Below are 26,795 nucleotides of genomic sequence, written 5' to 3'. Positions count from 1 at the left end.
TTCCTCTATGCAACAACAGCTGCACATGTATCACTAGCCTCAAAATGGAAAGATCCCAACAAAAGAAGACTAGCATATTAAACTGTTAGAATATACAGAGTTAGCAGGGATGACCACTAGAATAAGAAATCAAAATGATAAAAAATATAAGGAGGACTGGATATTTTTTATTGAATATATGAAAAAGTGTTATAAACAATTAACCTAGCAGCATGGTAAGATTTTCAGCAGGGTAAAAAAAAAACCTAATGTGTATATGAGTATGTAGTTGCGATAGATGGGGTGAACCAAGAAAATGCGAGAAAAAGAATAGAGAAAAGGAACCATGGAAGGAGAAGCTGGGAAGCTGGGGGAGGAATATTTTCTGGTTTTCAGTTTATTTTTTGCAATCTTAAAATTGTTATTGTTATTTCTTTTCTATTTCAGAGGTTTTTTGTGATCTTTGTATTTTTCCCTGTTTATTTCTTAGATATAATAATAATAATAATAATAATAATAATAATAATAATAATAATAATTATTTATTATTTATTCCCAGCCCATCTGGCTGGGTTTCCCCAGCTACTCTGGGCGGCTTCCAACAAAATATTAAAATACAATATTAGAAAAACAAATTTTCTTTTCTTCATTTTTAAGGATTTGTGGGTTGTGTCCAGATCATCCCAGTTCAGGGCTGAAACAAATCATTGAATCCAGTCCCAAATCAGACTGGGGGAGGAGGGGTTGTACTGGCCTAAGACCTGCCAAGCAAAACATTGTTACCTTACTGAACTAGAAGAGATAACAGCTATAGGAGCAGGACAAGGTAAAACATTTAGGGGTTTTCATACTTTATAGACTCTGGAGTCATTTTATGACGTTAAGCAAGAGCAAAAAGCTAAAAAAGAAAAAAAGTGTGTCTTTTTAAGAGTGTTAGGATATGAATAAATACCTAGGATATGAATAAATACCAAATCACAGTTCAACTATGATTGAGATTGAGAAATGATTGAGAAACAAGCAATTTCTAAGAAAAGTTGCTGCAGCCATATGCATGTTTATGTGGGGAAAGTACAAGTGAACATAGTTGCACACGTCTGAGAAAACATGCATAGGACTGGTCTGCTATGTGTACACACATGTATTTGCACTGCTACATTCAAACTCTAAAATGACCTTGTTCTTACTGAACATCAAAGCTAGACATAGAATCATCTGTCAGTTGATGGGACACAAATATGATAAGGCCTTACCTTGCCTGTGCTTTGTAAAATGGTCGTTCTAGTCCTCCAAACCCTTTCCCTGCTGACAATGTCTCTAGTTACATCAACTTCCGCATCGACAAAACTTCGCTGTTTAAGAGCAGTTATGTCATCATCCAAATCCGTCTTAATGGTGGACCTTTTCTTGGCCATGATTTTGGCTTTGATAGCAGCGATTTTTTCCACAGACATGGCTTCAGACAAGGATCTAGAAAAGATTGAGAAGCGTTACAAACCAGCATTGTATACCAACAATAGTATAAAATGAATGTCCCAGTGATAAACCTCATAAATCTTCAAGCTCAATAAATCATGGTCTTAAGGTCTTACTGTAAAAATCTCAAAAGTATCAATATTGAGAGATTGAGATAAAACTAATTTACAGCCCTAGGGCCAAGTTTGGCTTTCTTTCGTTTTTTCCTTCATTCCAGACACTGTTATCTGATTCAGACATAACACTAAGCTACAGATTAGAACTATGTATGTGAGCATTAAGGCTATGTGGATAATATGAGAGACCAGCAACTTTTGGGTCCTCTTCTCCTTAAAACTGTTTCCATTCCAGTTGATAGTTGTAACAAAGAAAATTTGCTTTTTTCCTTGTCTCTCCCAATCATATTTCTTGTTATGCTGTGTCCTTAAATTCATGGCGGGGCGGGGCAGGGCGGGGCGGAGAGAGTGTGCTCCCAATTGTTGGAAAGTGATGCTTCCTGTCAACACAAGTCAGCTGACTGGCAGTGACAGAAAGCCCCAGTGGGATTGGCTGCACTCTGGAGTTCCTGATCTGTACAGCAGCCAATTCCTGCCCAAAGCAGGCTTGCTAGAAATGCTGATCAGCATTGCTTGCATTCAGCAAGCCTCACCAGGCTTGGGACTTACAGAAAGCTCACAAATATTACTTTGGATAGCTGGCTGCACCTCACACACTTCTCCAGTGGCAAGCTCTTGTGAGGGTTTTTCTTTTCAGGGACATAGGAACTTTTATCCATGGCTAAGCACTCTTTATTATCTCATCAGAGGATCAGATCCAATTAGCACAGTGTGACCTAAAACCACCACCACTTCCCAGTAAACTCTGTTTCTGCAACAGTTTCCTTTTAAGTCCGAAGGGTTCAAGTTATTGCTAATACAGTGGTACCTTGGTTTCCTAACTTAATCAGTTCCAGAAGTCCGTTCTTCAACCAAAGCGTTCTTAAACCAAGGTGTGCTTTCCCATAGCAGCGGGGGACTCAATTTACAAATGGAACACACTCAACAGGAAGCAAGACATGTTCTGCTTCCAAGGCAAAGTTCACAAACCAAAACACCTACTACGGGTTTGCAGCGTTCTTAATCCAAGTTGTTCATAAACTAAGCTGTTCTTAAACCAAGGTACCACTGTACCTGTTATTATGCTTGCTCCACAGTAAAAGATTAGTACTGGTGGTAAGGTTTCTTATTTAAGGATTGGCCACAATAGGAAAGACACTAGTTAAGGTAGACTGGAGGAAATGGAAAGAGGAAAGAAAGAAATACGGTAGGACTTTTTTTTCTTAAAAGTTGCGGCAAAAGTGACTGATACTCTTGGAGGAATGCATTAGTGTTTCTTGCCAATGGTAATGGTGAAGCAATAATGCTTGGCAGTTCTGTGCAATGTGCAGATAACTTCACCATAGCAGCTGAGAGGTTGTGGGTAGCATGGGTTGGCGAGAGAGAGAAGGCAGACAACAGGCCAACATTAGCTGAAACAGACTATGGTTTATTGAGTTTCCTTTGTCAACTGGAAAACTTGGGGGGGGGGGGCGGATTTCCATACAAACCTAAGAAAAACCAGAAACACAGTACAAATAGTTGTCCCTTTCCACGGTCTTATGACTGGTGCTGCTGCCTTGGTGCTAGACAAAATCACTGTGACCCTTCTAGACTTTCACAGCTCTTGGATTTCAAATGACAGGTTCAATGATCTGATCCCTTACCTCAAAACAATTGCTAAACAAGTTGTTTCTGCAATACAAATTGAATTGCAATTTAAAATTACAGTAGCACCTCGGCTTACGTTGCCCTTGGGTAACGTAAACTTTGGGTTGCGAAAGCGGCAAACCTGGAAGTGTTTTGCCGCACACGCATGCGCAGAAGTGGTCTACCACTTCTCCTTCGGTTGCGAAAACCTCAGGATCCGGCCAGACCTCTGGAATGGATCCCGTTCGCAACTGGAGGTACCACTGTATACCTGAAACAATGTTTAACCGTAAATAAGTCTCTCTCACCCACAAATGTGAAAGAATACTTCCTCCTTTTTGCTGGAAAACTGATGATTTCACCCAGCTGCGCATACAACACTTCTCCCCCTACCCGAGAAACAGGAAACAGCAATTTCTTAAGAAATTTTTATGAGCTTCTTATACAAGAAAGGCAGCGGACTTCTTACTGCTATCATGTGTTTTGTAATTAATGTGTAGATGAAGAATATAGCTTTAGAAAAAAAAGATGTATGTTTGCAAATCTTCTGCCCTTAGCTTCATGTGCCCACATGCACATAGTACCATTGAATCCACTGAGATGGATTGGGAAATTTGCCTATCCTGTCTGGTGCTTTCCTATATAGTACACATGGACTCTTGGATAAGCTAAAATAAGTCCTTATACTTAAAAACTCTGTGCTGTGGTCAAACTTTGAGTTACACGAATTAACCAGAAACCTATAGATTCTTTCTAATCTCAAAATACTGAGTTTTTCTTTCATGAACAGCACAAACAATTCACCAGCTTTAAAATCCTAACCCTCCTTGGCTCCATTTTATAGGTGTAGGAATGAAGCTAAGAAGCTCAGAGGCGAGCAGCAATTCTCCAGTTTTCCAGGTGTCAGACTGCAGCTCTACGTTATTTACTTAAGATTGAGTCCCACTGAATTCTGTGGAATTTACAACACTGGAGTAGACGTGATTAAGATCAGGCTGCATAGCCAGTAGCAGGAACACCAAGAATGTCAGGCTCTTTCTTCATATGAAAGATGCACTACATTTTAATTTCATGTGCCTTTTCTACAAGATACCATTAAACACTGACTACTTCTCTTGAATATTTCAATTTCCCCATTAACAATATTCCATGAAAAAGTTAGCAACAAATCTCACATCGTCCCTGCAGTTACACTGCAGATAAAAATTTTCAATGGTTGGCCATTTTTGCTGTGTCACATTTTAGAAAGGCCTACGTGTCAAGAGCATTATCACAATTCTTGAATTAGCAGTTATCAGAAACAAAGGAAGACTTGCCTGATCTGCTCCGTCTGCACAATGCCTTCTTTGTGGCCCTCCAGTCGAGCTGCCAGTCGCTCTTTGTCAAGCCGCACACACTCCTCATCCTAGGAAAAAGAGCAATGTTTATAAAAAAAATATGGTTTTTTGCTTCCTACAAGGATAAGCCAAGTGTCAGAGAAACTACAGCACAGGCCACCCAAAGCTACCCCTTAGCAAACTGGGGAAAGTTTAATCAGCCCCCAAAGCCACAAGGAGTCCAAGTCCACAAATCACTGAAATCAGGGAGTTTAGATAAAGTCTGTACAGTTGCATTGGTTGCCTGTGGCATGTCTTTTCACTGCTGTTCCCCAGTAGGGCTGGGCTATATATCAATATATCATCCAAAACTGGTTTGAAGTCCATATCGTGATATCAGTTTCATAATTTTTGACCTGACAATATATTACGAATGATTGTGTATGTGTGTTTGTGCATGTGTGTGATGCAAAAATCACAATGTGCGGGGAACTGTGAAGCCAGGCGATACTTCTCTCAATTCCAGCAGTCCCTGTTAACTCTGCCACCTCAGCTCTCCTCTGCCTCATAGAGGGGGCAGCAAATCACAAGAGCAGGTGTTGGCAAAAGTCACAATGCAGGAAAAACCGTGAAGCCAGCCAACAGGCCTCTACATAGCTCCATCCTTATTTCAGAAATTGTGATATACTGTATTGCAACATTTAGCTGGTGGTACAGCACATTGTTGAAAGCCAGGTATTGCCCAGCCCTATTCCCCAGTAGTATAGATTTGCCAGCCAGTTTTATGTTACCCGTTCATTTATTTATTAAAAAAATCAGTTTAGTGTCCAAGCTATAACCCTACACACCCAAAAACTGTTTGGAATGCTGTTTACCAATTTTTTCTTCCATAACATGGCTCACAGTTCACGCTTCACCTTTCACAAACTACCATTGAGCTCTTCCAAATATTAAATATGATCACAAAGAGTGTTGTGAAGCATGTCCTGAAAGTTCATGTGAGCTTTGAGCTTGCACTTTCTTTAAATTAGTAGTTCCTCTACACCCCAATGCTGTGTGGTGAAAACTGCTTTCAGAAACTGAGGAGAGTTCCAAAAGCAGTTTGTTTCTAATATAGCATGGGATCAGCCATCCATAAAAGCAAATCAAAAAGCTGAAAGTTAGAGAAAGCCATTTGCATGACCCTGAACAATTTTTTACATTCTAAGTTTTGCCATTTAGAGTCCTTAACTCAGAGACCACAAGGACTCAGTCCTTCCAACTATCATGAATACCAATGGGAAGAATTATGAGAAAACAGTATAAGGACACAAGCTCTTATCAGAATTGTTTTGAAGACAGATAAAGGAAACCCACTTTATCCCACAAACCTTTTAGAAAGAATATTACTAGGTTACCTCTATTCTTGGTTTCTTTGCTTCTGCTAGTATTTCATCAGCTGCTCTTTTAACTACAAGAAAAAGAGGCAATTAACATACATAAATGAGGCAGCCCTTCAAAAATTGTGCAGTTGTAATACTTGAGAACTATGTTATACCTTGAGTAGATCGTTGAAGACCTATTTCAAGCGGTGCACTTCTGTCTATGCTCGATGATGTTGCTAAAAATATACAATAAGATCAATAAATCATGAATGTTTTTAAGATATGCAAACATAAAATAGACAAGCCCCAAAAGTAACTATGCCATGCTAAAATGGACAAGAAATGTCTTTGCTAGCTGCAACTTTGTTTGGTCAGGAAGTAACTAATATGATCAGTATCCCCCAATAAGAATTTCACAGACTATTTGGTGATTTTGGTTGACACTCATGACAACAGTTTTATTCAGGTGTTTTGTGCTGCTTGTTTCCAAGAGATTCAGGCAACCAATGTGTCTTTTTGTAAACACACACACACACCCTATTTACAACATAATCTAGATTTTAGCTTATCTGGTTAACTAATTAAGCTTCAGATTTATTTTGGAAAGAGGTACCAGGCCTCCAAACATCTGATGAAATCCAAGATCATCACCCTTCACTTCCCAGTAATGGGCTGCATACAATGTTGTGCAGAGTTCTCCTTATACAGTGGGACTTCTCCTTCCTTTCCTCCCCCGAAAGCACCTAATCTGCTCCAGAGAGTCCCCCAACCCTCTGGAGAAGATTTTGAGGGTGCACTCAGGAGAGCAGAGAAAGAGAAGTCCCCATTACACAAACATCACAGCAGCAGTGGCTACAGCCTAATTTTTTAGACCAAGGAGGGAAAACAGATTAGTGAAAACATGAAACAGTTAAATAACTTTTAACTCACATGTTTCTCCATTTAGGTATGCAAGTAGATCTTTTCTGTCAGGTCTTCTTACTACAGGAATGTTTTCAGTCTAAAAGAATGAAAATACGGCCTTGAGACACAGCAACATACACGTGTTTGCTTCAAAACAAACCCAAAGTCGACAGTTTGGTGTGAAGCCTATCTCAAATGTTACCGTAATTGGAACATCAAATACAGCTGCTTCTCAATAAAATGCCACATAGCAAAGACACAGGGTTTTCCCCAGGATTTGAAAACGCTAATAATAACCACACCTGAAACGTATCAGCATGGTTGGTCGAGTGAAATCTGATTCACTAGGAGAACACTGCTTCATAGTTTATAACAATAGACTGAAAACAGTTTAAAGCGGCAGACCAATTGTTAATAAAACATTTGATTTGAAAAAATATATAATCCACTAAAAGTCCAAGGAAGTCCCAGCCATCCATGCCTGCACCAACAACCTAGATACTGCATAACTGTGACAAGTCAAAATAGCTTCAGCAGCTCCCAGTGAGGGAATAGGGCCTCATGGGATTACATGTCTGCACAGCAAACTGTTGTGTGTCCACCAGTTGCAGAAGCATCAACAATTTATTGCACTGCAGCTGGACTGTGTCTTCTGTCAGGGCTATTAACACAGTAGTGTTCAGTGTTATGTGACAAACAGTGGTGGCTTGGGTGCTATGTTATTACATGCACCTGCTTTTTCCAAGGAAAGCAACTTTTGGAAAAAGGCAATTTGAAGTTTATTGGGGGGAGCGGGGACTGCTTAACCCGTCTCTTTTGAATGTGCACCTGCAAATCCTCAGGTAGGGAAGGAAGAGCTGCTGGTTCAGAGGCAAAGCTGGAGAGGAAAAGTGGCAGGAGATAATTCACTTCTAAATGCCACCCACTTCCTTCTTTGTACAGAAGTAGCTGCTGGTGGAGCTATATTATACAAATATGCGTGCAATATATACTTTGATCAGAGTCACACAAGGAAAGCTATTGTGACACTTGTTTGGAACCTGCTGTCATTTTAGCATGGTTAGAAAGAGTGCAATGTTAGCACTTTACATGGGGAAAGATGCCCTCAGGCCCTTTCCCCCACAAATTATTTTATCTCGCTCTACTTAAAGGCTTTTTCATTTAATCTGCCACACACAGGAAGGATCTGATTACTAATTTTATCAATTTTATACTTTTCTGTAAAGTAGGGGATGGAGCAATAGCTACATGACCACTTAAAGTTTTTCATAGTACACTGCAGGAGGGGAGGAAGCTTACAAGTGTTAAATTCAGAAGTAGTAGCATGCAGCAGTGACTAGAACATTATGGCTAATGATTTAACATTAGCCAGTGACTCAAGAACTGGGGGGCTGGGTTCAAAACCCTGATCAGCCACAAACTCGCAGAATGTCTTAGTATAACTCACTCGCCTATCTGTAAAAAGTGAGCAGTAACCTACCACATAACAAAAATAACATTATGATCAATCACCATCCTTCAAATTCAGATTAGGATATGGTTATCAGATGTCCCCGTTTCCCGGAGACAGTCCCCAGATTTACAAATCAGTCTCCATACATATCATTCCTACTGAAGTTGAAAAGTGCCCCAGATTCATTGAAAAAAATCTGGTAACCTTAGATTAGGATTCATTTGGATTTCTAGGCTTTGCCTGTCAAATGCCTTGGGGCAGGTAACAATAAATGCAGAATTATTTATTACCAATAATACTCCTAAAATTTGTTACTGATCAAGATAAGGCACGCTCCAACAACCCACTCTTTCAAATGAATGCTTAAGACTATTTCCTCAAGCCTTTTAATTACCGTCTGCTGATCATACTGTAGCAGTTAATTGCTATTTTACCTGTTAAAGGGTGAGAAATCTATAAAATTTTAAATAAATACAATATTAGAATTAATATTAAGTCACTGGGGAATGATGTGGTTTCTTCTGATAAGGCTGAAAACCTACATTTAATTCAAACTAGATTTCACTGAGCTCAATGGCATTTCCATTCATGTGAGTAGGACTAGGATGTAATTAAGCTATAAGAAGCTTAGTAATAGTTCTGAAACAAGACTTTAAAGATATTCCATTAGCTTCAGCTGTCAATACCAAAATATACATGAAGTCACAAAGTCTATGTGTACTTTACCTCACTATTTTAGTGATGCTGATACTCAGGTGGGGTGTTTTTTTTGGGGGGGGGGTCATCAGTTGTTGATAGCTCTGCACATTTCTCTGAACTTGTAGAGAAAAGTTATAGTTTCTAAGAGATGTTCTGCCACAAATGTGAAGAACTTTGGAGTGTATCTGTACACACTTATTCTGAAGCAATCTTTCTTTTCAAAAAACCAGCATAAGGCAACAAAAGCCCAGGTCAAGCAGGAAAATAATCAAATGTAAGACAGCAGTATGTAAGATTACAGCCCATAAGGCTAAAATAGCTATTATGGCAGGGAAGTGCAGCAGCTTCACTATAAGTCATTGGCTTCCGTTCCACGGAATAGGGGCAGCTCAATTATACTTGCCATTATCTAAAATTACAACTACAAAGAGTGATGACCAAGTTGCTTCTACTCCTATAAGTAAGGCCAAAATAGCAGGCATGTCTAATGCTAGTTTATAAAAAATAATAATAATCAGCCACTTTGCATGATATGGTGAGATTATAGGAAACATCAGCAGCATAGTCTAGTTTCCTGATTTCCTGAAAATAGAAATTTGAAATATTTTCAATTCTGGATTGGGGTGGTGGTGTTCAGTTTGCATTTTTATGTGGGTCTACTTAAATCACACTTCCTTGCTTGAAAAAGGCACATATTAGGAGAAATCACATGAAAACACCTTTGGGTTTTTTTTAAAAAATAAAAAATAAAATTGCAAACTAATGCAGAAGTCAGGTGAAGTGAATTTAGGATTGGGGGGGGAAGAGAAACAAAAATTGACAGACTCATCCATCCCTAGTTCTGGATCAAAGGTTTGCACCAAAACCACATGGCACTCTTAATGACACTGATGAAATCAGCTTCTTGAGAAATGCACCACGTTTGAAAGGAGAGAACACAATAAAAAAGGCAAGCAGCAAATGAAAGAGCAACATGGGTGTGCTTTACAAACATAATGTTGTTACTTTATGTAAGAAGAAGAAATAATGCTGGCTTCCTTCGACAGAATTAGCAATTTATGAACAGGTACGTCACAGCTCTTCCTCAGAGGAAATGCTCACTTGCTCCATCAGTAGGAGTTCACTGGCAGCCAAAGCAAACTGCAGTTAAGACCAACCAGAACTTCATTTAACATGGCATCTCAATTTCGCAGGATTTCGACTTTCAGGTCCTCAGTTAAGGAAAATCCTAGTTAACCTCAAGCATGGTTAACATAGTTCTGACAAACTGTTCAAGAAGGGAGTTTTATTATTATTATCATCATTACTATTAAGATTTATATACAGTACTGCCCTTCATACAAAGATCACAGGGTAGTTTACAGTATAAAAATACAAAAATACTTACCATAATGACAAACAAAAATACACACACCCAAACACACACAGTTTAATCTAGGAAAGGGCAGGGCGAGTGCATTTCTGTATCTGAAGCAGCAAGACACTGCAATATAACTTAGCAGCTCAAAAAGTTATTTTTAAAGGCATAAATATGTGAAACAATACTATTACAGAACCTCTGGTTGGGGGACTGAATTACACTTATCACAGCTACTACTGCCTCTATCTGTAAAATATTGTTTTTTTCAGTTGCAATTTTGTTAGGTTTTTTAGTTCCTGCCAAAAAAATTAAGGGCATTGATTAAAATGTATCCCACTTAAATGACATTGCAAGATTATGATTTGTGATAGTTGAATTATTATTATTATTATTATTATTATTATTATTATTATTATTATTATTAGCACAGCAGTTCATACCTTCCAATTCTACAAATGTTCAGTTGACCAACAGGCAAGTTAGAAACAACATCAACCAACATTAGGCTCTTATTCTGAGAGATCTACTTACCGCAGCACGGCGGACATAAACAGGATGTGAAAGATGCACATTATTCAACAGGAATAAAATAGAATCCAAAGTGTAGTACTCTCTTGGCTGGCCTTCCTTTCCTGTCCTGTAATGGATGGAAAGCAAAGATGGTTTAGAAAATATTTGGAGAGAATATACACCACCAATGGTTCTCTTCATAAAAAGCTGGAAGCATGACAAAACAACAAACTTATACTATATATCAAAACTATCTGGCAAATAACTCATTCAAATGCCACCAATCAGCCTGGCTTTCTGCTTCCTCACTCTGCCTTCCCGCACCCTGCTCACTTAAGCCAAGTTTGACAAATTTGAAGGGAAAGGCACCACAATATTTGAATTGTTCTCTTCCCACCCCTTCACAAGACACACCGGCATACAGCAGGCTTCCTCAACCTTGGCCCTCCAGATGTTTGAGACTACAATTCCCATCATCCCTCACCACTGGTCCTGCTAGCTAGGGATCATGGGAGTTCTAGGCCAAAAACATCTGGAGGGCCAAGGTTGAGCAAACCTCACATATAGACTTTTTCAGTCAGGTTGTTTCTATTAAGGGCAATTGTCCCAAAGAGGTTAACATTTCCTTAAAAGTGGGTATTTATATAATTCAAGATGGCACACTATGAAGGGGCAAACACAGCTGCCAAATCAAGCAGTGGCAGCTTGAAGGAAAATATATTACAAAAGAAATGCTCAACTGACAAGGTTCCATTTTTAAAATAAAAATAAAAAGATGGAAGGGCCAGCAACAATGTCTTCACCCACTGATTTACTCCTGCATAAGCCAAGGCACAAGCAAAGGATTCTTCTGTAGCTTAATGTATATTTTGTACATGGGCCAAAATACAGAAAAAGGGGAGGGAGAAACTGTGGCACTTAAAATAATTTTGACAGATTATCTTGTTCACAGTAGGAAATAAAAGTTCAAAATCCCTTTGCCCATGCCATGGAAAGACAGTGAAACTACACAGCACAGGAATGATTTTGCCAAACCCTTTGTGTCACTCACAAATGTGAACAGAAATTAAAAGTTTTTTGCTTGGGTTGGCCTGTAAGGTGCATATCTGAGGACCAGATGGAAAGCCCTTAAAAGGTAGATATGAGCAACAGGGCCACCAGTTGTACATTGCTACTGCAATCTATCTGCTCACCACTGTTGCTATGCTACAACCAAAAATTTTCCTATCAAGGTATCTTATTACACTGGTTACAGGTAGGTAGCCGTGTTGGTCTGGGTCGAAGTAAAATTAAAAAAATTCCTTCAGTAGCACCTTAAAGACCAACTAAGTTTTTATTTTGGTATGAGTGTGCATGCACACGAAAGCTCATACCAAAATAAAAACTTAGTTGGTCTTTAAGGTGCTACTGAAGGAATTTTTTTATCTTATTACACTGACAGAGGTATGAGTACTTTACTGTGCAGAAATGGGTCCCTAACATTTTTTTATAATGTACCTGAAGACAATGGTCTTATCATCAATTTTATGTTTGTTTCCCTATCTGTATCAAGTAGATTCAATGTAACTAATTACTCTAGTGAGAAAATATAAATTTGGACTAGATACAACTCTACCACAAAGCAGTTTCAGCACTGTAGCTTATGTCCAGAAAACAGGTTAGGAGTGATCAATTTGGCAAAAGTGCATATATAGGTCAGAACTCTCTGTCTGTCTGTCTGTCTGTCTGTCTGTCTGTCTGTCTCTCCCTCCCTCCCTCCCCCGCCCTCTCTCTCTCACACAAACACCCCATCCCGCCCAGGAAGTAAGAAAGGAAATGAAAAGGAGTTCCAAGATAAAATTAATAGGAGAGGGGCAACTTCTTAAGATGTCCCACACAGATCTTTTAATCACCTTTAATAATGAAAAGTGCTACATAAAGATTTGATAGTCTGGGCAAGACATAGACATTGCGGGTCTGTCAGAAAACGGTTTTTATTTTATTTAACAACTTTCCTTCTGCTGAAGAATGTACTTGACGAATTCTAGCAACAACTGCAAAAGTACTCGAAGTGAAAGAATTTTTCTACATTTCTCATTAATATTAAGACTTTTTAAAAGCTGACTCAAACTTCATAGAAAAAGATTTTAGATTAAGTGCAGCATTTCACAGACAAATTCTGCATATTTGGTGCCTATAAATATGCAAAGTGATAATTACCTTAATCTAAAAGATGGTAATAGGGGACAAACCACATGTTATCAAGCAGACATATGTAATGTTACACCAATGATAGCTTCTCCAGTGCAAGGCATCCTCAGAATTGCATAACGGAGGATAAAATACGGTGTTGAGAGAGAAGCTTGTGCCTAACTCAGGCATCCCCAAACTTCGGCCCTCTAGATGTTTTGGCCTACAACTCCCATGATCCCTAGCTAGCAGGACCAGTGGTCAGGGAAAATGGGAATTGTAGTCCAAAACATCTGGAGGGCCGAAGTTTGGGGATGCCTGGCCTAACTCCTTTATCAGCTGGCTATTTCCGCTGAAATGGCCCCTCCAGTAACTCTTCCCTCCCCACCCCCTCCAATAGGGCTGCAAGGTAAACATAGGTCTGAAATTCCAGCAGGGATAAATGCAGCTGTGACAGAGGGCAAGGAAGCGAAAAAGTAGAAGGCTTGGGAAGAGTTAACTCACCCCTCTTTTGTCTCTTTTAATTCATCCCATTATTTTCAAATGTCAAGACTGCAGATTACACTGTAGCATGCAGTCTGAGTCCAAGCCTTGCCAAATATTTCTTCAATGTGGCCCTCAAGTTTGCCTATCCTAACTCTTTTCCTTCATTCGCACCTGGAATACGTGCATTTAAAAAAACAAAAAAAGATTCCTTGCCTGAAGGGCAACCAAAAAAGAGAGGAGCAATCAATATACCCCAAACTAGATAACCTTCAGAATAAAAGAGAAGGGTGCAAAAGTAGTCACACTTTTTAAAAACTCACCAAAAATGTTTTAAATTGATGGGCTTAAAATCTACTGCTGTACGTGGAGAGTTTAACTTGAAGACAGGTATCCTTGTGTGCTTGCCTTTTGTGGCACACCATAGAAACTTGGCTGCTATATATGTTCAGTATACAGTAGTTGCAATCCAACACATCTGCCACATGGGAAAACCATGTACATAATCAAGGTTCCCTTTGCTTTTCCTCCCCCATGCAGCCTTGAACAGCACCCAAAAAGTGATTTTGGTTTTTTTTAGTCTAAACTGAAAAGTTGTTTGCCTCTCAGCATAGAGCAAGGACTTCAAGGTTACCTCTGGCTCTCCGACTGAATATGCAAACACCAACTAGAAAATGAGTCCTTGGACAGCAATCAGAAAATCTGGGTTTACCACAGAATGTGCAGGGAACAGTGGTATGACATCAACCATGTATGTATCCCTTGAGTCTGTATCTGTACAATACTGTTACACCCCCCAAAAAACCTATGGTAGGTTCACCTGCACATATCCCAAACCTGTGTCTATTTTGACTCTGCTCTGAGAAGTGAGTGCAGAGCATTTGAGCTTCCCCTCCTGCTGCACTTAGGCCAGTGATGGGCAACCTTTTGAGCTTGGTGTGTCAAAATTCGCCAAAAAACCGAGCATAACTCGGGTGGTGTGTTACTTTGAGAAAAAACTATAATTTCACGATATTTATAGTTCAAATAACAAAAATGTATAATTGTAATATATAACTGAATTTAATAAACCAATAACTAATTATTTAATTTATTTTTTTAAAAAATATTTAAAAAAAATATTTTAAAAGGGGAAAAATAAGGCAAAACCCAGAGATCTTTCCCATTGGGACTCTGGGCTCAGGCCTTCCTCCAACGGGTCTGCCACTGGGGAGGTGGGCTCGGGTTAGGCCTGTGCCTCCTCATGGCCCTCTTCAGCCCACCTCTCCCCTCACTTCAGCCCACCTCTCTCCTCACTCAGCTATGCTTGTGAGGCGGCGAGGCAACAGTAAGTGAGGTTGAAGATCCGTGCAGTAGCGAGGATGAAACATCCTTTTCAGCATGCGGCTGCGTGTCACCTAAAATGGCTATGCATGTTGGTGCTGACACGCGTGTCATAGGTTCGCCATCACTGACTTAGGCCCCAACTGTAACTTGCCTAGTTCTTTAGTACCCATCCACACTCCATAGAGGCAAACTCTCCACCCTCACTATATTTCCATCTCTGGTTCAGGCAACATGGTCTGGATAGTCTGTGCAGTTTATAACTTGCCATCTTGTAAATCTGCATTTCTATACAGGTGCTTCATCACCATTTTGTGCAATTATAACAACATGGATGGTTCTTACTAGTTTCCCCAAGTAAGAAAGGCAGTATTGGCTTTTTAAAATTGACTCTGGTGTGCAATCATCTCCTCCTAGTCAGTTCAAAGCCAAGTCAAGAACTGGGCCAGTTTTAGTTAACAGGTTTAGGTACACCAGACTGTGGAATCAACTTTAACTGTTAGCAATACAAGCTACAACATGTCAATTATTAAAAGAGAACTACTGTCCAATTTGTTAGTTTTTTTAAAAAAAACCTCTGTAGTATACCCTCCAAAATGTGCACAACATAACTAGACATGCATTGCCAGGCAAAATACAGCTATAAAACTTGCATTAGAGGAAAGGAGTTTCCTTCTTGAACTGCACAGCCATGCACAGTTCTCGATGGAACATGCATCTCCAGCAGCCAGGTGACAAGTCCTGCTGCCAATCAGATAAAGAACTTTTGAAAACAACGCCACAGGTAACCAATCAAAGTTAGCCAGGAGGGAGGGTTAGAGAAACATGAATCTCTGAAAAAACTTCAGCAAGACACAACTACCACTATGCTCAAAACCTCCTCAGATAAGCTGGGGGGGGGGGATGAACAAGTGCATAATCTTTAGTTCAAAGACAGTAAATCACACTCGGCAGGAAGCTCTGTAACACAGGGAAAATCCTAATCAGTGCATCCCAATCTCCTTTCAGCAAAGTTATGTTTGGAAACACCACATTTGGCTCTTGGATCCAACTTTGCAACTAGGTTGCATTAGGATTCCATAATGAACGCCATTTGGCATTGAGAAAGGTAAGAAAAATGGGGGGGGGTCCTTCTGTTGTCCTTACCCTTTCCCTCTCCCATGGAGGATGGAAAAAGAAGTGAAAACATACATACTACATGGCAAAGAAAAAGATGTCATTTTTCCACACAGGCTGTGAGGCATTCTCTTTACCCTTCTCCCAACACAGATACACATCAAAATAAACTAGTAAGAATTATCCTCAAAAAGGATTATCAGCACTGGAATAACTGGAACAAACCTAACCACGTCTACTCAGAAATCAGCCTTACTAAATTAAATGGAACTTACTCCTAAGTAAGTAGGTTTAGAACTGCAGGCTGTTACTACTTCTACACAAATCTTGGTATCCAGAAAAAGGATGGTTTTTAAAGCTTGCATACTTTCCATACTTTCCTTAAAAATTAAGGTTCTACACTCTAGTAGTATTTTGGCTCCTTCATCCATGTTTAATTCCTGCTACAGGCACAGAAGCGGAGCCAAATTATAAAACTGTTAACCTGACCCTTAACTGTTCCTCCAACAAAAATAGCATTACTATTTGCGTAGGAGTCACAGCTCATCCCCATCCTGAGCTCTTTCTCTTTACTTTTCAGGGATTGCCTCCTTTCTTACATGCCATCCTCTCTTTCTTAAAACCCTATTGAGAGTGTGTGCAATTCAATAACAAGACCCACTGACTTCTGCAATAATAATAACAATTTATTATTTGTACCCTGCCCATCCGGCTGGGTTTCCCCAGCCACTCTGGGCGGCTTCCAACAGAGATTAAAATACTGGTATATTAAAATATCACACATTAAAAACTTCCCTAAACAGGGCTGCCTTCAGATGTTTTCTGAATGTCAGGTAGTTGTTTATCTCTTTAACATCTGATGGGAGGGCATTCCACAGGGTAGACGCCACTACTGAGAAGGCCCTCTGCCTGGTTCCCTGTAGCTTTGCTTCTTGCAGTGAGGGAACCGCCAGAAGGCCCTCGGCACTGGACCTCAGTGTCCGGGCAGAACGATGGGGGAGGAGACGCTCCTTCAGGTATACTGGGAATTGCTTATTCCCAAGTACAAACATATATGACTTCACCTTAATACCACCCCTAAGTATGTGATGCCATGGATGGGGGACCTGTGGCCCTCCAACTGTTGCCAGACTACAACTCCCATCAGCCCCAACCAGCATGGCCAATGATCAAGGACTGTGGAAGGTGTAGGCCTGCACCACCTGGAGCACCACACTTCCCATTCCCCAATGCATTGTGGAGTTCAGCGAGACTTACTTCCCAGAAAGCACACACAAGACTCCAGCCTGACTCTAATTCTTCATAGGGACCCTATAATCCTCATTCTTGCAGGAGGTTAGAAAAACACACCTCTCCACCTGCGTTCCCTCACAAATTCATGACTTGAATACTGTACAGTACGTTGCACTCCCTCCTCGGCAAGCATGCACCAAACTACAGTGCTGACACCCCCAGTTTACAGAACTTGTTCCTGCATGATGCGGTGACACAGGCTCTGGCTTAAATGGCTTTTAAAAAAAAAAAAAAGCAAATGCATTAAATCTCACTATACCAGAGCCCTGTGTGCAAAGGCAGCCTAACCCAGTTACTGGGGGTGGAATCACAGAGTTGGAAGGCACCCTAAGGGCCATCTAATCCAACCCCCTGCAACACAATAATCTTTTTGCCCAACATGGGCCTGGAGATTAAGACTATGATTCTAAATCTGTGGATATTTTATTCCTCCTTTGTACATTTAAAAGAAAGAAAAGATTAATCCCCTCCCCTGAATATTTATTGTACAACATGGATGCAGGGGTTCTTGTCGCTGGGGGACAGTTCCAAGTGAAATTATTGCCTCAGAAATATTAAACCCCTATGCAATATAAGCATTTCTATACAGGACGAGCCCAGTTCCCAAGGGAAACAATTGCCACGGAAATATTAAACCCCCTATGCAATGTAAAGCATTTCTACACAGGAGGGGCCCAGTTTTCCAAAGGAAACTATTGCCACAGAAACGTTAAACCCTATGCAATATTAAAAGTATCTCTGTGCAGGGCGAGCGCAGCCCCAGCAGAACTTTCTGTGCATGCTGGAAACGAAGCTTGGGAAGGTAGACGGGTGCAGTGGGCAGGGGAGCTTCTTCATGCGGGATCAACCAAACCCTATAGAACCAACATGCTTAAGCATCATGGGGCAGCTCGTTCCGCCGGCCCGGCAGCTGGAGTCGTCCAGCTTTAAAAGGCTTTTAAAAGGCGCCTCTCCTTCCTCCTCCTCCTCGCGACCCGGGACTCACCCCCAGATGACATAGTTGGTCTTGACGTTCTTGGGCCAGGAGAACTCGCCGAAGATCACCTCGTCCCCCTTCACCACGATCTCCTTCTTCTGCGTGTTATACTGGCGCAGCACGCTCAGGACGTCCGCCATCGCCTCAGCCTCAAAGCTCCCTCAAAAGCCTCGCTCGCTCCCTTCGCCGGCCTCGCGGACCGGGCGCTCGCTCGCTCGGCTCTCCTCAAGTCCGCCGCCGCCCTCCTCCGCCTCACCCGCTCGCTCGCTCGCTCGCTGACAGGAAAACAAACCGAACGAACCACCGAGCGAGCGACTCGCTGACTGACTGGCCCAGCCGCCGCCGCCGCGAGAAAGAGAAGAAGGACCCCACGCTGGCCTGACCTGGCTGGCGCCTGCGCACGCCAAGAGAACGGACGCCTGCCTGGAGCCCCGCCTCCTGCTCCAGCTCCTCCGGCCTAGCGTTCTGAGGCGAGGCCCCGCCCCCCGCTTCCGAACGTGATGGGCAGCGGAGGAAGCCCGTTAGGAGCCCGCGCTGGGAAGGGAAGGGTGGAGAACCATAAAAAAACCCAAGACACATACATACATAGACACAGACCACCACCACCACCAAGCAGGCACTCAGGTAGCCAGCCTCAAGCAGTGAGGGTCCTCGAGGGAGGAGCGGGGCCGAAAGAGGACGGAGCCAAGGGGCGGGGCCTGAGCAGGACCCGCCCTCTCCTCCCTCTTCTGCTGTTGCTGCTGCTGCTCCCTATGGCTTTGAAGGCGCTGCCCAGGCTGAGTCTGCTAAGGAGCTGGCGAAGGTCAGTGCTGGGGGGGTGCGGGGGGGGGTCGCGCTGTCCGCATTACAAGGGTTTTCTTCCCTAGCAGACGCTTTGCAGTGTTTTCCCCAAGCAGGGTTGCCTTGATCATGCAAGATTTCTTATTTCAATGTAAAATGCCCTTGATCATACAAAAGCGCCCCTTATTTCGATGTAAAATGCCATTGGTCATACAAGATCATCCCTTATTTCAATGTAAAATGCCATTGATCATACAAGATTGCCCATTATTCCATTGTAAAATGCAACTGGTCATACAAGATTGCCCCTTATTTCAGTGTAAAATGCCATGTCCTGCAATGATTCAGTTTGCCCTGCATTTCCCCTTTTTGCATGCTGCTGCTGCTGCTGCTTTCTCTCTGCTCCCAACCTCTTGTCGCCTCCCTTCCCTTTTTTTCTCCACATGCTCCTTCCCTTGGTAACTGGACAGCAGTTGGTACAGTATTCCTGCATGGTCCTGACAACACCAAGCTCATAGGTTCAATCCCCACATGGGGACAGGTGCATATTCCTGAATCTGTAAACAGACCCCTGTGTTGCAATATAGACAAGCTGAACAAAATAACACAACAGGATGGCCAATAACAATGGCACTAAACACTATTTATAGGCTAATACAAATAATCCCTGAATTTTTTAATTTTATTGATATTGATGCTGCATTTTATGTTGCATTCTATGCTGTTTTATGCTGTTTTTAAGTCACATTTTAATCAATGTTTTGTATTTGCTGTTAGCCACCCTGAGCCCGGTTTTTAAACCGGGAAGGGTGGGGTATAAATAAAATATTTATTATTATTATTATTATTATTATTATTATTATTATTATTATTATATAAACACATATTACAAATCTTTAGTAGTCTTTCCTCACAAGGGAAAGAACCCATAAATTCTATGGAAAGAGGTTGCACAAAATATTGCACCTGGCATGCATGAAAACCGCCTGCCTGTATAAGAACTTGCATAAATGTAGTAAATAACATGCACACTATAATCTATAACAGTTTGCATGTTATTTACAGAAAGGACATTATGAAGCATCAAAACATGTGAAGCAATTATACTGTACTAGTTGTATGGCAGGTTTGTAAACAGGTTATTGCCTAGATGCCTGTAGCAAACAAGAGCTACCTCCAGGTGACCAGACCAGGATGCTTTTGCAAATTGGCAAAGTTGGGTGTTCTCTCTCTCTCTATTCCTGTGAGTTTATCTGTATGCTACAAATGCAGGTAATGTTTGTTGACAAGGGTTTTTCCTGGCTACTCTCTGCTGGCAGAAAAGCTCTTTAACACCATCCGCACCTCCTCAGAGTCAGGAGCGCTCATTAGGTAGTAATCTTATAATGATAATAATTTATCTTATTCACTTATACAATATTATATGTTCTCATCTCAATGTGACATATTTCCGAGTAGAGACGTACAGGCTATTTTTATTCAAAATTTTATAGACCACTTCAAAAATAATCTCAGATCTAGGTACAAAAAATAATAATAATACCATATACATATAATAATAATAAGATAGATCTCAGTAAACAGTTCAGTTCTGTAGATTGTGCTGCTGAAGTCTTGTTGTTGTTGTTGTTGTTGTTTAGTCGTTTAGTCGTGTCCGACTCTTCGTGACTCCATGGACCACAGCACGCCAGGCACTCCTTAATGACCTGCAAAATGTTAAAACACTGTTGCCAACTCCCTTTCTTGTTTCATTTTGCTTAGATGTTATTTGCTCTGTAAACCTTGACTAAGCTCTGCAAAATAACATTTTTGGCTCCATTTATGGTTTTATTTCAGAATGGGGAACAGTACATCTGCTACCACAGACTCTAACACTGCTGCTGCTAACCAGATAGAGGTGAGTAGAAATGGCTTTTACCTTAAACCTACTCAGCTGCCAGTATTTTGTATGAAATTTATTCATTTATACCCTTGCCCATTAACCAAAAAAGCTCCTGGAGTGTCTTAGAGAAATTAGTATTAAACCCTCAGGTTCACAAAACACATGAGGAAGTAGAGAAAATACTTTTAAATTATTGTTTATAATTTTTCAGTTTTTAAATGACACATTATTATGATTTGTTGAATTTATTTCCTGCCCTTCCTTTTCGGTAGAAAACACATACCCAATCAGAAATATAAACATAGGCAATAATGAAACATGTTTTTAATTGTTGTTTGGATTAGAGAAAATTCATGAAAATTATTAATACTGTAGATAGCACCTTTCACATGGCACATATTCAAACTCAAGAGAAGATGTCCACTTGGTGGAACTGTGGAGCCATAAAGACTTATTGGCACTTTATGCCCTTTTTTCCAGACTTCCTGGACTGTTGTTATGGTTGAAATCAGCACCACTGTTAAAAATACCGGTAGTCCAAACAGATTGGGCTTGGGTGCCTTCTTTCTGTATTTAAAGGCAATAACTCTCCAGTTAAATAAAAACCACTTGTTTTATCTTATGGTGGCAGCCCTCCTCCTATAGCCCAAGGTGGAAAGCGTTTCCACCCCCATTGTTCTGCCCGGACACTGAGGTCCAGTACGAGGGCCTTCTGGCGGTTCCCTCATTGCGAGAAGCCAAGTTGCAGGGAACCAGGCAGAGGGCCTTCTCGGTAGTGGCGCCCGCCCTGTGGAATGCCCTGCCATCAGATGTCAAAAAGAAAAACAACTACCAGATTTTTAGAAGACATCTGAAGGCAGCCCTGTTTAGGGAGGCTTTTGATATTTAATCATTTTATTTTTCTGTTGGAAGCCGCCCAGAGTGGCTGGGGAAACCCAGCCAGATGGGTGGGGTATAAATAATAAATTATTATTATTATTATTATTATTGATTTGATATTTGGCTCAAAAAAGGCTGTACGTATTGTAATCATGGAAAAACTCACTCATCATTCTGAGTGCTGTGCGGAACTGTGGAGCCTGAGGATTATGTGTGTATGATGACGTATCTTAGTAACTACCCATCTGAATATAGTCCATGTAGAGTATGAATTCATTTGGAATGTAACTAGTCCTTTTCCAATTCGTTTTCCCCATTTATGTCTTCTTCTGCTTGCCTGCATTCCCCCCTTATTCTTTCCCTTACAATTAGATGTCAATGCTCATTTATTGGTTCTTCTATAAACCTATTCTGTAAATATACTCAGTATTGTAAAAAGGTATTTGTTATTTTTCTTTTGCATATTTAGCACACCCATGAAGTGCATGTTTGTTTTGTCTTTTAGTTTCTTTTTTCTCTTCCTACTTAAAGATTTTTTTAAAGTACTCAGATTATATTCAAGCTCATTCTGTGAAGAATGTTGGCAAAAGCATGTCTTACTTGATGCAAACTGCGAGATGTTTAAGATGACAAATGTGAACCTGAGGCTTTATTTTTGCAGTTTAAAGAGGTAATTCCCTTTTAGATTATAGTGAAATATTTTGATTATTTTTTGAGGGCCGAGGCTTGAGCAGACTCTGCCTCCCCCAGTCTTTTTAGGGAATTCTGGGATGGGGAAATCTAAATGTAAGAACCTTGATATTGTTAAAAACTTAGTTTTGGCTCTAGTAGCCAATAAAACCACTTAAAAGCTTACATTACGTATAGAAAGTGCTCACGCAAGCTTTCCTTAAAACACTTAGCAAACTATCTCAGACAACTGTGTAGTGATCTTCTCGAAAACCACCTGCTCCTATTGCAACATGGCAAAGAAGCTGTTTGAAGATATGGATGTGAACTACACAGCCATTGAATTGGACATGTACGAAAACGGAAGCCAGTTTCAAGATATTCTTCATCAAATGACTGGCGGCAGGACAGTGAGTATTTTCCAAGTTTGGTCACCTTATAGCAGAAACTTCGGGGGGGGGGGGATTCTCTCTCCAACCCCCGCCCCCAGTAGATGCATTTCTTCCTACAGCAAATAATTGACCTGTGGAACTTGCAGCCACAAGATGTGGTGATGGGATGACATAGACCCCTCTCTCTGTGAATTCACCAGTGGCCACCAATCATGACGACATGTGCCTATGAGCCTCTGAATAAAAGTTACAGGAGACCAGTTACAACCCTAACAATAGGAGTGGGAGCTATTGTTTTGTGCCCTGTTGCAGCCTTCCTGGATGTTACATCATTAAGATAATTCATATCCATCAGTTGTGGCTACTTGTTCTTTTTTGTTTTGTTTTGTTTGATTTCATGGTAAAACTTTCAGAACATAGAATTTAGACAATTTAGCATGACCGCCTGTCTGCAGAACATATTGAAGAGTTGGGCATTGCTTGCCCAACTAGCAGTGCCATTTCTACATGCCATTTGTCCAACTCCATAGCTATTTCTGCTACAGCTCAGAAATACTATACCACAGGCATCATCTACCGGTGGATCACTGGACATCTATGGTAGATCTCTGGCTTCCTCCCCCCCCCCCAAAGAAACTGAACAACTGTGGGACCCCTAAAAAAAAAGCTCAACATTTTACCTCCTCCCTGAAAAAGCTCAACAACTTTGACCTGAACCCCCAAAAGGGGGATAGATCACTGCCAGTTTTTAACTCTGTGAGTAGATCGCAGTCTCTTGGGAGTTGCCAACCCCTGCTATACCGGGACGTAAGTGGTAACATTATAGAATATATAGCATGTACATTTTAAGCTTATATCCAAGAACTAAGATTCATTTGTTAATTTTTATACTCAACAGGTTCCAAGAATATTTATCAATGGAACATTTGTCGGAGGTGCTACAGACACACAGAGACTTCATCGGGAAGGCAAACTTCTCCCATTAGTTCACCAGTGTCTCTTGCGAAGCGGGCGAAACTCAGAACAGCCATGTAGCCTTCCTTGATTCTGAAACAGTTGTGTTCCTGAAGTTTATTGGACTGTGTATACTTAGTTATGAATTCTTACACCCCAGTACTCTGGTTTCAGTACTATTTATGTGCTCAACATATGTATGGAAGGTTTTCAATTTATCATGATCCAGTTCATCCTAAATTCACAATGCACTCTTGCACATTCTCAATACAAAATAAGCTCTGTTGAAAGAGTAAAAATGCATAGAAGTGCACTGCTTGTTTTCAATTTAACCACAAATTCTATTTAAATACTTAAATTTCATTTCGGTCCAACCCAATGCAAATAAATAGCTAACTACACAGTCCTAACCACATCTATGCAGAAGTAAACCCTATTGAATTCATTGGGGTTTGCTCCCAGGTCACAGTATTATTGCAGCTTAAATTGAGGTCTGATGCAGTTGAAATAATAATAAAAATAAAAATGTCCAGTAGCACCTTAGAGACCAACTAAGTTTGTTCTGGGTATAAGCTTTCGTGTGCATGCACCCCAAACCTTATACAGTGGTACCTCGACTTACGAACAACTCGACAACCGAATTTTTCGACTTACGAATGGGGGTAATGGCCGCACGCTTATGAATGTCTTGACATCCGGAAAAAACCGCGACGGTTTTAGATGGGGATTTTTCGACTTACGAATTTTTAGATAGGGTTGCTTCGACTTGCGAATTTTTCCGTTTTAAATGCATTCCTATGGGAAATCATGTTTCCAATGGCGTTTTTCGACTTACAAACTTTTCGACTTATGAAGGTGCCTTCGAAACGGATTAAATTCGTAAGTCGAGACACCACTGTACACAGAACAAACTTAGTTGGTCCCTAAGGTGCTACTGGACAGTATTGTTATTATTATTACGAGCTTAAATTAAGTTGCACTTGGGCATCATTGAAATTAATGTGGAAAGTTAATAATGACTTAGTTTCCCCTGAAGTATGGTAACTAACTTCAACTTCATCTAGAATCAATTCAAGATTCAGCTAGTATATTCTGTAGCAAAGAATCCCTACATGTGTCAAATGTAGAGAGAGCAGTGTTTGGTGACAAAACACTAAGCGAATGCTTGCAGATTCTGTGGCTGTATTTAGCTGTTGGAACTGTGGGATGGAAAGCCTGCTGCCTTGGCCCCAGCCGGAGCGTGTCCCATCTCAGCTTTGCCGCTGCGGAGATCCATCAGTCGTCATCCTCCAATGTGCATCTGCGATTCATGCAGTTGTGCGCGAACACACATTACTCAGCAGTGTAAACACACAACAGGGCTGGCTCGATGGGTGGATACTAGGCTATGTTTATTGAACATAAATCAGGACAAAGAAAAACATGGCTTCTCTCTTTGTCGTTCTTCTTGGATAGAGAGAAAACAAAGTGGATGTTCCGCTCATGGGATTCCAGCAATCTGTGCTGGAATGTAAACAGACATGTGACATGTAACAATCTCGCATATCTGCAGCAAGGGTGGAATGGAATTCCCAACATTAGCTACCTTGTAGTACACTAGGTTTACCCTAGCATCGATGTCTCCTTTATTCAAATTAGAGCTGCAGCTCTGGCCTCTTAGACAAAAGCTGCAGTTGGAATTAAATGCAGCAGTCCCCACCCTCCACCCTTTCCATTGAGATTGAGATTATACTACAAGAAATGCATGTTGCGTGCATTAATTTTGCTGGCAGTTGGAACACTGCCAAAGACAAATAAAACACCTCCGATCTATGTGAAAAGTGTGTGCGTGTGTATGCGAGCTTCCAAACAGGGTTGATGCTGTTAGCTTGTTTCAAAAACCAAAGATGAATCGCAAGGTATACGCATAATGCTGAGCTGTGGTTAATGGAAACCAGAAGCAAGCATTTTGAACTCCTTGTTGTGACCATGCCCAAGGGGGTGGGAGGAGTGTACAAGCAAAGAGTCTAGCTGGCACTCTTCCTTCCCGGCATCATTGCCAGACCTTGAGAAAGCAATGGCAGAGGATTAGCTTGTCACAGTTCGAATCAAGCAGGTGGAGAGGCGAGAGGAGGAAAGATATTAAAGAAGTGCGGTATTGCTATCTGAAGTGACAGGCGAGAAGTTTTCCCTGTTGCTGAATAACTGAGCGAAGTAAGATTCTTCAGCATTTGCCATTAAGTGTGTGCAATTATTTAATGTACCTTTCTCATTCTTGCTTGCCCAAAACTATAGCTAGTTTTAATTATTACAGTGGTACCTTGGTTCTCAAACACCGAAAACCCTGAAGTGTTCCAGTTTTTGAATGTTTTTCGGAAGCCGAATGTCCGATGCAGCTGTCGGCGATAGTTTCCAGGGCACCTGCGCCAATTAGAAGCTGCGCCTTGGTTTTTGAACGTTTTGGAAGTCACACGGACTTCCGGAATGGATTAAGTTTGGCGCTTTTCTTTTTGCTATTTATTTTGTGTTTTTGTTTTCGAGGCTTTTTCGGTCAATTTCTTTTTGCGACTGTGAAACCCAGTTCAGCTACCAATTGATTGATTGCGTGACTGTGGAAATGGATAAAAGCCCCCCATCCAAACAATGACCAATCATCATCATAAGAAAAAATAATGTTATTTTTTTATCATCTACAATACTGTCTTTTTTATAGTACAGTACATTGATTATTGCTTTCATTGTATGGATCAATGGTCTCGTTAAGATAGTAAAATTCGTATTTAATGGCTGTTTTTAAAAGTCTGGAACGCATTAATCTGTTCTGAATTACTTTCTATGGGAAAGCGTGCCTTGGTTTTGGAATGCTTTGGTTTTGGAACGGACTTCCAGAACGGATTAAGTTGGAGCACCAAGGTACCACTGTATCGCTATCCCGCTTTTCAAACAAATACTGTTAACTAAAAGACCTTACCCTCCGTACTTTCACATGCTTGTGCCAGAATGTGCCATGCTTTGACAGGACAGAACAGAACAGCCAACCTCTTTACAAGGTACAGTTGTGGAACAAGAAGCACTACACTTCAATGTGGAAACCCAGAATTACAGAACACACTGCT

At 40.9% G+C, this 26,795-nt stretch overlaps 2 protein-coding genes across 3 annotated transcripts in view; one reads left to right on the top strand and one right to left on the bottom strand.

Moving 5' to 3' along the window:
• Positions 1–18,477, bottom strand: part of CDC73 (cell division cycle 73) — a 105,412-nt gene extending 86,935 nt beyond the window's left edge. The window contains exons 1-7 of the mRNA XM_035124183.2: positions 18,154–18,477; positions 10,806–10,911; positions 6,790–6,859; positions 6,033–6,095; positions 5,893–5,945; positions 4,496–4,584; positions 1,233–1,449 (exon numbers count right to left, since the gene is read on the bottom strand). Coding sequence (XP_034980074.1) covers positions 1,233–1,449; positions 4,496–4,584; positions 5,893–5,945; positions 6,033–6,095; positions 6,790–6,859; positions 10,806–10,911; positions 18,154–18,284 — 729 coding nt within the window. The 5' untranslated portion in view covers positions 18,285–18,477. The remainder of the gene's footprint in view (positions 1–1,232; positions 1,450–4,495; positions 4,585–5,892; positions 5,946–6,032; positions 6,096–6,789; positions 6,860–10,805; positions 10,912–18,153) is intronic.
• A 327-nt stretch (positions 18,478–18,804) lies between these two features.
• On the top strand, positions 18,805–26,355 carry GLRX2 (glutaredoxin 2). Of its 2 annotated transcripts, XM_060276671.1 has the most exons (5): positions 18,884–18,946; positions 20,075–20,167; positions 20,761–20,821; positions 22,588–22,764; positions 23,645–26,355. In XM_060276671.1, the coding sequence occupies exons 3-5, from the start codon at positions 20,762–20,764 to the stop codon at positions 23,789–23,791; spliced, it is 384 nt and encodes a 127-aa protein (XP_060132654.1). In that variant the 5' UTR covers positions 18,884–18,946; positions 20,075–20,167; position 20,761; the 3' UTR covers positions 23,792–26,355. The 2 variants fall into 2 exon arrangements, with proteins under 2 accessions (XP_034980076.1, XP_060132654.1); XM_035124185.2 differs by lacking the exon at positions 20,075–20,167 and having other exon boundaries at positions 18,805–18,946.
• The last annotated feature ends 440 nt before the right edge of the window (positions 26,356–26,795 follow it).

This window comes from Zootoca vivipara, chromosome 7, assembly GCF_963506605.1.
Source record: "Zootoca vivipara chromosome 7, rZooViv1.1, whole genome shotgun sequence".
NCBI lineage: Eukaryota > Metazoa > Chordata > Lepidosauria > Squamata > Lacertidae > Zootoca > Zootoca vivipara.
The sequence above is the reverse complement of the archived record's forward strand: the minus strand, read 5'-3'. Positions and strand labels throughout refer to the sequence as shown.